At 49.3% G+C, this 10,873-nt stretch overlaps 1 protein-coding gene across 1 annotated transcript in view; it reads right to left on the bottom strand.

The window, feature by feature from the left end:
• The window catches only part of AGRN (agrin), a gene marked incomplete at its 5' end in the record, with an annotated part of 55,297 nt that overhangs the window by 40,504 nt on the left and 3,920 nt on the right, over positions 1-10,873 (bottom strand). Inside the window, 3 exons of the mRNA XM_029286565.1 lie at positions 1,645-1,866; positions 6,539-6,745; positions 7,384-7,608. Coding sequence (XP_029142398.1) covers positions 1,645-1,866; positions 6,539-6,745; positions 7,384-7,608 — 654 coding nt within the window. The remainder of the gene's footprint in view (positions 1-1,644; positions 1,867-6,538; positions 6,746-7,383; positions 7,609-10,873) is intronic.

Genomic DNA, 10,873 nt, shown 5'->3' with positions numbered 1-10,873 from the left:
AAGAAAGAAAGAAAGAAAGAAAGAAAGAAAGAAAGAAAGAAAGAAAGAAAGAAAGAAAGAAAGAAAAAGACAGACTGAGGAAGATTTCAGAAATTACCACACAGGGCGGGAGAGAGAAAAGAATTTCTCTCCTGTTCAATCTGTCAATTCTGGGTCCCGAGGCAATTCATAAAAACAACAACAGTGTATGAAACGCAATAAAATGATCAGAGTAAAAACACTAAAAAAAAAAATAATTCCAGCAATTTGAAAGCACAGCCGAGCATTAGCAGAGTTTTTTAAACCCCTTCGGCAACCTGCTAAAAGCAAGCATGGCTAACTTCCCTCCTACGGCAGATAAAACGTGCTTGGGTTTTATTTTTATTTTTTTAAACTCAAAAGTCTGGCTGGGGAGGAAATTCCCAGTTGGGATGTACCAGATTGTCTGACTTGACAAATCTGGAGAGAAGCGTGTTTCCTCCCCTCTTGGGCCTCATCCCATAATTTCTTCCCCAAGGCAGCCATCAAAACCCTCCGCCCTGCCTTCTTTCAACAGGGACACATGCAGAGGAAGCCGTGGAGAGATCAGCCCCTGCGCCCTAAGAGAAGCACCGGGTTTCTAGTCCTCAAGAGGGCTCGGCACAAGGAAGGGGAGAAGCGGTGCCGCATGCCAAATTAACCCACCTCTTTGGGGGAAATCCCCATATTCTCCTCTGAGCAGGCATAAGAACAAGAAACTGAAATAAACCTATCGTCCTTATCTCTGGATTCTCTCCCCCACCCACCCACCCCGCCCCAATAACCTCTCCGGTTCCCCCTTTACATCGGATTCAGCTCCTTGGGACAGCGGGGGATTCTGGCACTCGGCTTCCTGAGCTAATTGCTTACACATCCATCTCCGGTTGCAATACAGCCGGCGGGACCGACGACCTCGATCTCAGAGGCTCGGTTTAATCTCTCGTAATAATTTTTTAAGCAGAGGTTTTACGCCGGCGCTGGAGAAAGTCTGGAGCTAGGCTGGAAGGCTGTTGCTGCCGGACAAGGGTGGATTTGAAACGGGGTCCAGATTTGACACTCAAATCGAGCCCCCGGCACCGGAGGCCTGACCCACAATGGGTTGTTAATTGGTGTTAACAGCTACTGCATCTTGGCCAATCTTGGACTTGCAGCGGTTCTTGAAAAAATAGCCCAAGGCCCCAAAAGAGCTCGGGTTGAGGTGGGTCATATCTGCCCTTATTTGCTGTACCGGACATTAAAACTGAGAGATGTTTATAAACATTTATTGATCTGACTTTTCACGGACTTTATTGAAAATAGAGACCTTCTACTTGGGATGTGGGGATTGGAGCCGGCGTCTGGCTTTGGCAGGCCTGTTTGCTCTGCCATCCTGAAGACCCCACCAAAGGGGTCTGCTAATTTTGCCCTGGCTGAAATTAGCAGACTCGTCGCCCTTTTGATCCCACGTGGATAGCAGGAGCAGCTATCTGAATCCTGAACCAATTTTGGAAGATCACTTGTGTTTCCCTTCTGAAACTCTTTCTGAAAAAAGTGAGAACGAAGGCAGGGGGTGCCGCTTTCGGAGGCCCCCCGAGGATAACCAAAGCTTTATTTTTTCTATTTCCATTTTCTACTGCAGGCAGCAGGGCGCAATCTGTGCCCACTCACCGCAGGGCCCCTTGTGTTTCACGTGGATCTCCTTCCGGAGGGCGCACGCCATGGCCTCCAGCTCGCAAGGGTTGCTGTAGGTGAGGTTGTCGCTGCCGCAGACCGGATCGTAGATGCTCTGGCACACTTGCTGGCATTCGCAGATGGCCTCCTGGTTCTTCACCACGCAGGTGGCCCCGAACTGGCACTCCACGCTCAGGCAGGGGCTGGGCTTGCCAAGGTCTGAATCAGAAGAGCAGGAAAGCAGGTAGAGGGGTTAGAGAAGGGGCGACGCCTTCTGGAGCTGGGCAGAGTCCCCCCACCTCCATCTCTCTCCACCATTGGGGCGAAAGGATTTTCAGGAATTGACGTGTTTGCAGACCGCTCTTACCCAAACAGGTGGGGCAGATCTCAGGACAAGGGGATCCCTCGGTGTTTCCTGACCAACTACCCCTTTGTCACAGCAGGGAAGGGATCAGCGCTCTGCCCTTAACAAAAATCCACTCAGTTATGCCTCCCTCCACATATCTGGGGCGTCTGCATCAGAGGTGGCCCTTTCCCCCATCGCGGCTTCTGCTTATTTGGCCGTGGCAGGGAACGAAGAGGGTAGGGGATGCCCATCTGCGTGGAAAAGCCACGGCGGGCCCACTTCAGATTTTGCCAAAGGCACCCAGCTTCTTTTCATGCCTAAGGTAGGACTAGAACTCACCGTCTCTTGGTGATTGGCCCAAAGTCACCCAACTGGTTTTCATGCCTAAGGCGGGACTAGAACTCCCAATCTCCTGGTGATTGGCCCAAAGGCACCCAGATGGCTTTCATGCTAAGGCGGGACTAGAACTCCCAATCTCCTGGTGATTGGTCCAAAGGCACCCAGCTGGTTTTCATGCCTAAGGTAGGATTAGAACTCCCAATCTCCTGGTGATTGGCCCAAAGTCACCCAGCTGACTTTCATGCTAAGGCGGGACTAGAACTCCCAATCTCCTGGTGATTGGTCCAAAGGCACCCAGCTGGTTTTCATGCCTAAGGTAGGACTAGAACTCCCAATCTCCTGGTGATTGGCCCAAAGTCACCCAGCCAGCTTTCAACCCTAAGAAGGGACTGGAACTCACAGTCTCCTGGTTTCTAACCTGGTGCTTTAACCACTAGACAAAACTATATCCAGTTTGCCTAGAAGGACACCATTTTCTTCCTACTGGTCACCCAGGGCTTCAGTAAGCTACAAGGAAATAATGCACTTTCCTTTCCCTCCACTAATATTAATTATTGCTCTCCAGCACAGGAACAAGTAGAACTCAAGACTGCCGCCTAGTAGGCATCAACGTTTATTCCTGGACCCCTGAAATAACAGCTGCTCCACCTTGGTGGCGGGCTGATGCGTTCCATAAGGACTAGCGACTTCGTACTGACGCAGTCGGAGCAGCACGCTTTAGTTCTCCGCGTTCAGAGCCCACCAAAAGCACAGCCTGCTTCCAAGCCCAAAAAGAGAGAGAGAGAGAAAAAAAGATTTGTACCACCGCGGGTACGACTTAGAATTTTTTTCAACCTTTCAGCCTCTGGGGGAAACGGGAAGTTTTGTTTATTTACGAGATTTCTTTCTCTCTCTCAATCCTCCCTTAGCTCAGGATGGGGCCCTTCATGCACACAGGAGGTGGGAGGAAGAAAGCTGGGGGGGGGGAGAAGGGAGAAATTGAGGAGTGGGAAAGTCTGCCATTATTTGGCCCGCAGCAGATCTTGGCGCATTGCAATCCCAAGTTGCTCAAAAGGAAGGAAGGAAGTGGAAAGCAGGCTGGGAGGGGGGGGGTCATCATCACCAGGGAGGGAGGGAGGGGAACAAGAGAGGAAGAGGAAGGTGGGGGAAGCACGGAGACAGGGTGACCAAATGCAGCGATCAGGAAGAGGCAGCCGTCGTTCTTCTGAAGGGTGCATCTCATGCCATGGCCCGTTGGGGTATGTGCAAATAAAACCCCAATCTTAAAATAAGACCCCAGCCCACGGGATGACAGGACAAAAGGGGTCAGGGGGGGATCTCAAGCCTAGCTGGGTTTTCATGCCTGGAACAGCTGCCTGCTAGCCACTTCCCTGCAGGTAGAAAGCAAGCCTGTCAAGAAGGGGGCAAGCCGTGCACTTCTCTTACTCCAGGGCTAGAAGCTTTTTTTCTGTGAGTTTTAATCACAGCCAAAGAGCTGCTCTCAATTTCTCACCTTGAGGGGGGGGGGAAGGAAAATAAGAAATCTAGCCCCGAAGTAACGGCGAGAGGGATGCGTAAATCAAATTACAAGGGCGGTAAAACCATTCTCAAAAGCCAACCAGGAAGGTCAAGAGGGAGAAACGGATCTATTCTGAAAAAATAACAGCTCTCCAAATTAGCTCATGTGCTGGGCGTTCGCTGACACGCAGTCCTCGACTTTACGGCCTCGACAGAATTCCCGTGGCTAAGCAGGCGGGCTGCTCAGAAGGCCGTGCCCGATTTTACGACCTTTTTTCGCCGCTGTTGGCTGGCGGGGAAGGGTCGCAAATGGAGGGTCACATGACCCCAGGACGTGGCAACCATCATACATACATACATACATACCGGTTGTCAAACGTCTGAATTTTTGATCGCGTGACCCTAGGGATAACGCGTCAGTCGTTAAGCACGAGGATTGGCTCTAAGTCCCTTTTTTGGGTGCAGTTCTAACTCCAAATGGCGGCTAGACGAATGGTTGTTAAGTCAAGGGCTACTGCCTGTGTTCATACAACAGGCTTAATCAGGCCAGCAAAAGGCACCGTGGCACGTGTTCCCAACTCCTTAGATTAGACTTAACCTTGGCATAATTTTTTTCCCCCTAGCTCTGCCAGTTGTCTCATATCAGCCCATTTGTCAAGTGTGGTACCACCCCAGCCCAGAAAATGAGCTAATTCAATCTCTGGGCTCAAAAGGTTGTGGGAATGCATCGTGCGTGTTCAGGGGAAGGGTGCAACCTAAGATGCTGAGAGGTCTTATCCACGAAAGGGAAGAAAAATACCGGCTCCCAGATCCCGTGACGTTCGACGGAGAAAGGGAAAGGTGCAAAAAAAAAGCTTTCGAAGCAGTATGAAAATGGGGTGTCCCCCCCCTGAAAAATGCAAGGAAACAGGCAATGCTAAGAGGAAGCGAAGAAGAGGGTGCGGGAGAGGGAAGCAGCAAACCTTGCAGGAGAATTCTCCTGGTAGAGTGAACTGGAGAACTGGGCAGGCCCACTTCCTTTGTCCGAACGGAAAACACTAGAAGACACAAGACAAACAGGAAGAAAGAGAGAAAGAAAGGAAGGAAGGAGAGAGGAAGGAGGGAAAGAAAGAAAGAAAGAAAGGGGGAGGGGGGAGAGAGACAGACATAGCTATGGACTGATTCCCCCACGTTTCCAGGCACACCCCAATTTAATTCCCCCTGGCAGATCATTGGCGTCCAGCTTTCCTTTCTGAATTTTTGGTCAGTTCCACGCAGAGGGACCACGTTTTGCCTGGTGAAGGGGCACGTTTAAAATCGGTGTGTGTGTGTGTGTGTGTGTGTGTGTGTGTGTGGTTCAAAACTCGTATTTTCGAACTGCCGTGAAGGGAGAATGCAGAAAAGCTGCTTTTCGTTTGTAATGAACGCTTTGCTGAACGACTATTCATTAAATTAAACCTGTGATTATTTTACCTTTCCCATATCGAAGAATCTCGGGGCGATTTGAAGATTAAAAAGACGTACGGTGGCAGAAAAATTAGTGGAGGATTATTTGCCTCAGTGCAAATGTTTGGCTGTTTTCAGGGAGGTGTGCGTTGTGCCTGTGATGTGCAATCCGCTTTGCTTCTGCACACCAGACAGGCAAGATTAATTTTCTTCTTCCTTTCGCACCCTTTGTTGTTTTTTTTTTTTTTGTAAGCCAGCCAGAAAAACAAAGAGTTTTTATCTTTTTTTTCCCCTTTTCTGCATGCTCCTCAGAGAGATAATATCGTTATCCTTCCCCTGTGAATTTTCAGAGGAGGTGGAAAATGTATTTACCATGGTTTAACTAGTGCATTTAATTCAGTTGCTGATTCTAACTCGTTTTGAGGGTTGGCATCGTAGAGTGAACCACAGGATGAAGGATGAATCGGCGGATTGCAAGGGGAACCAGGGTTAGCAGGAATCATCACATCTGCACTGTTGTGTAGAACGAAGTTGCTAAGTCTTCTTTTGACATGCTTGGGAATCAAGTCCATGTGAAAAGAAAAGCATCCTCAACAATTGATTCTCTGCACGGGACGACTTCCTCGGGCCAAAGATATGACTGGAAACTTATTCTAAAGGAAATCCAGATTCCTGGGTCCCAGTTAAAAATTCCACGCGGGGGGAAAAAGAGAGGAAGGAGACCAAAGGGACGACGTAGGGGCCAACGGTTTGCAATTTATTCTGAATGTTTGTTATCGGTCACTGATTTGCAAACGGGCGAACGTTAGCAGGGAAGGGGCACGGAAGAAACAGGACAGGCGGGATCCTGCGGCCTGCTCTGAGCTCTTCCGACTTCCACAGACTGCAGCCCAGGAAGAAGAGACACCGCCAAGGTTTTCGCCCCTGCGAACTGAGAAAGATTTGGAGAACGGAAAGGTGCGTTTTAAGGAAGCCGGCCTCGAGGGTGCAGAGGCAGCGTGCGATGCCCAAGCCGTGGGTGGGAGAAAGGAATCGGCAAGCAGGTAAGACGGGAACGAGAGATGGGAGAGATGAAAAGGTGGACAGGACTGAACACTCTTATGCACAATTTCCCCGTTAAGGAGCAAAAGGATGATAAACAGGACAGAGACCACAGGAGGAGGAGGAGTAGTGGGGGGGGGACAAAGAATTGAGAGGAAGGGTCAGACTTACCTCTTTCAGCTGCACTGGCCGGGTTGAGGCAGGGAAACGGGCGGGTTTTGGGCCCCGTCTGGCCGCACTTACCACAAGGTCCATGGTGCTTGACTGGAATGGCGGCTTTCTGTTGGCACTCCGCCTTCTGGCGCTCGCAGTCGTTGAAGTAGGTCCGGCTGTCCCTGCCGCACAGGGGCTGGTAGGCGCCGTCGCAGGCCACCCGTTCGCATGAGCAGCGGGCAAGGCCCCGCCGGATGAGGCACACGGCGTTGAAACGGCACTCCTCCCGGCATCTGTCTGGAGACATCAAGGGGAGAAGGGGAGGGTCAGTCTCAAAGGTTCCAAAAAGGCAGGTAGGGGGGAGGGTGAGAGAGAGAGAGAGAGAACTAGGCTGAAACCCAGCAGACTGGGAGTTCTAGTCCTGCCTTAGACATGAAAGCCAGCTGGGTGACTTTGGGCCAATCACCAGGAGATGGTGAGTTCTAGTCCTGTCTTAGGCATGAAAGCCAGCTGGCTGACATTGGGCCAATCACCAGGAGACGGTGAGTTCTAGTCCCGTCTTAGGCATGAAAGCCTGGCTGGGTGACTTTGGGCCAATCACCAGGAGACGGTGAGTTCTAGTCCCGCCTTAGGCATGAAAGCCAGCTGGGTGACTTTGGGCCAATCACCAGGAGACGGTGAGTTCTAGTCCCGCCTTAGGCATGAAAGCCTGGCTGGGTGACTTTGGGCCAATCACCAGGAGACGGTGAGTTCTAGTCCCGCCTTAGGCGTGAAAGCCAGCTGGGTGACTTTGGGCCAGTCCCTCTCTCTCAGCTCCACATACCTCACATGGTTGTTATGGGTAGGGAAAATAGGAGAAGGAAGGAATGTCGAGTCATTTATAAAAATAAAAAAAGCGGGATAAAAAACGAAAACAAATAAGAGCAAACACCTACCTTGAACCTGGCACTCTCCTGAACGCAACTTCTGAATCTCGATGCCCCGGATGACGCCCGTCCTCTGCAAGGTGCACTCGTTCTCGTAAGTCATCCCGTCATCCCCACATACCGGCTCTTTCTTCAAGGGGCAGCTTTCCGGCCGGGGCAGCAACTCGGCCCGTCGCGAGCGAGGATTGACCCGGCAAACTCTGTTCATGTCGTTGTGCGTGTTTTTGCAAGGATCTGCGGAGGAAAAATAAAGGATGACGTTTTGGAGAAGCCATAGACACCATTTTCACACCACAGGCCAAACCAACGGCTCTCGACCTGGTCAAAGTCCAGATAATAATAATAATAATAATAATAATAATAATAATAATAATAATAATAATAATAATAATAATAATAATAATAATAATAATAATAATAATAATAATAATAATAAAGTTGGAAGGGACCTTGGAGGTCATCTAGTCCAACCCCCTGCTCAGGCAGGTAACCCTATGCCATTTCAGACAAATGGCTGTCCAGTCTCTTCTTAAAAACTTCCAGTGTTGGAGCATTCACAATTTCTAGAGGCAGGTTGTTCCACTGGTTAATTGTTCTCACTGTCAAGAAGTTTCTCCTTAGTTCTAGGTTGCTTTTCTCCTTGATGAGTTTCCACCCGTTGCTTCTTGTCCTGCCCTCAGGTGCTTTGGAGAATAGCTTGACTCCCTCTTCTTTGGGGCAGCCCCTGAGATATTGGAACACTGCTATCACTGCTATCATGATAGGTGGCCTTCGGTGCCCAGAATTCCTCAACCGGCATGGCCATTGCTGAGAATGCTGGGAGTTGAAGTCCAGATCCCCTCAAAATGGCCACGGTGGGAAAAGGCTGTGCTAAACCAGGAGGGGGCTGGCTTGCCTGGCCCAATCCTGCCCTTTGGGGTGAATTCAGCTCAATTATCAGATTAGAGCAACTTTCCAAGCAGCCAAGTTACTAAAAGGGGTGGCCAGTGGGATAGATGGAAGCGAAAGAAAGGGTGGGAAATTGGAAAAGGAAGAAAAACAGACTAATACAGCAGAATCACAGCACTGCACGCTGCCAACGTTTTGTGCAGATTCTCTCTCTTGGGTCTTTCTCAAACCCAACAGCTTTTGCAAGAAAGCCATCCGCAGCTCAGAGCTGAATTTGGTAGCTTATCCGTTTCCACCAGGAAACGGGTGGAATTTGCCCCAAACTAGACCCACCAGTTGGAAAAGCAGCACAGGTAACCCAACTTACAGCCACTCGTTTAGTGGCCTTCCCGAGTTACAACGGCATTGGAAAAAGAGGGATTCGTGGCTGTTTTTTTTTCACGCACGATCCCACGCATTAAAATTTTGCTGCTCGGGAACTGGCCTGCCTTTACGACGGCTGCCGTGGCCCAGGGTCTATGTGATCGCCCCTTGTAACCTTTCTCAGCCGGCTTCCGATGAGCAAAGTCGATCTGGGAAGTCAGATTCGCTTAACGACTGCATGACTCATTGAACAACTATAGCCGTTCGCTGAACAACTGGGCCAAATATATATATATATATATATATATATTTCTAATAACACTAAAACTAAAACAGTGACTCCTGGGTGTGATCATCTTTCCAAAAACAAACTGTGAACACCAGGAGTATATTAAACTATACAAAGTTTAATAACATAAAACATAAAACAAAACTACACCAAGCTTTCGTCGGACTCCTTCCGACTTCGTCAGGGTTACGTGCNAAGAAGAAGAAGAAGAAGAAGAAGAAGAAGAAGAAGAAGAAGAAGAAGAAGAAGAAGAAGAAGAAGAAGAAGAAGAAGAAGAAGAAGAAGAAGAAGAAGAAGAAGAAGAAGAAGAAGAAGAAGAAGAAGAAGAAGAAGAAGAAGAAGAAGTTGGAAGGGACCTTGGAGGTCATCTAGTCCAACCCCCTGCTCAGGCAGGTAACCCTACGCCATTTCAGACAACTGGCTGTCCAGTCTCTTCTTAAAAACTTCCAGTGTTGGAGCATTCACCGCTTCTGGAGGCAGGTTGTTCCACTGGTTAATTGTTCTAACTGTCAGGAAGTTTCTCCTTAGTTCTAGGTTGCTTCTCTCCTTGATGAGTTTCCACCCGTTGCTTCTTGTCCTGCCTTCAGGCGCCTTGGAGAAGAGCTTGACTCCCTCTTCTTTGGGGCAGTCCCTGAGATATTGGAACACTGCTATCACTGCTATCATCATAGGTGGCCTTTGGTGCCCAGAATTCCTCAACCGGCATGGCCATTGCTGAGAATGCTGGGAGTTGAAGTCCAGATCCCCTCAAAATGGCCACGGTGGGAAAAGGCTGTGCTAAACCAGGAGGGGGCCGCCTTGCCTGGCCCGATCCTGCCCTTTGGGGTGAATTCAGTTCAATTATCAAGTTAGAGCAACTTTCCAAGCAGCCAAGTTACTAAAAGGGGTGGCCAGTGGGATAGATGGAAGCGAAAGAAAGGGTGGGAAATTGGAAAAGGAAGAAAAACAGACTAATACAGCAGAATCACAGCACTGCACGCTGCCAACGTTTCATGCAGATTCTCTCTCTTGGGTCTTTCTCAAACCCAACAGCTTTTGCAAGAAAGCCATCCGCAGCTCAGAGCTGAATTTGGTAGCTTATCCGTTTCCACCAGGAAACGGGTGGAATTTGCCCCAAACTAGACCCACCAGTTGGAAAAGCAGCACAGGTAACCCCTGACTTATAGCCACTCGTTTAGTGGCCTTCCCGAGTTACAACGGCATTGGAAAAAGAGGGATTCGTGGCTGTTTTTTTCACGCACGATCCCACGCATTAAAATTTTGCTGCTCGGGAACTGGCCTGCCTTTACGACGGCTGCCGTGGCCCAGGGTTTATGTGATCGCCCCTTGTAACCTTTCTCAGCCGGCTTCCGACGAGCAAAGTCGATCTGGGAAGTCAGGTTCGCTTAACGACTGCATGACCCATTGAACAACTATAGCCGTTTGCTGAACAACTGGGCCAATATATATAACGAAAGCTCAGCAATTAATAAAAAAAAACCTTTTACCTTACATCCCAGAGCTCTTTATTTTTATCTGATTGACTTTAAATATATAAAAGGATGCAAAATGGTTGCTTCACTTAGCAATGAAAATTTTGGGCTCAGTTTTGGCCGTTAAGTCGAGTTCCTTGTGAGCAAACTAGTCCGAGCAGCTGGCATGAAAACAAGCCAGGAACCACAGGCCATCAGTTAACCTCTTGAATCTGGGCTTAGCCAGACCACCTTCGTTTCAACGCTGATAAGACCAGGAGAAGCGGCAGGCTTCGGCTCCCTTCATCGCCGAAATGCAAAAATGTACATTTGTGGGTTTCTCCCCCCCCCTTAAACATGGCCCCACACAGTGCTGTGGAACACCTACCTCTCTGTATCAGACCAAGAGGGACCATAGATTAACATGTCACCATGGAGACTGAAGAACCTTGTGTGTGTGTGTGTGTATGTGTGTCTCTGTCTGTTTGGGGAGGGGGGGGGAAACAGG

The sequence above is a fragment of the Protobothrops mucrosquamatus genome, unplaced genomic scaffold (assembly GCF_001527695.2).
Source record: "Protobothrops mucrosquamatus isolate PMUCROS unplaced genomic scaffold, P.Mucros_1.0 scaffold4088, whole genome shotgun sequence".
NCBI lineage: Eukaryota > Metazoa > Chordata > Lepidosauria > Squamata > Viperidae > Protobothrops > Protobothrops mucrosquamatus.
Note: the sequence above shows the minus strand (reverse complement) of the source record. Positions and strands in the feature narration are given on the sequence as shown.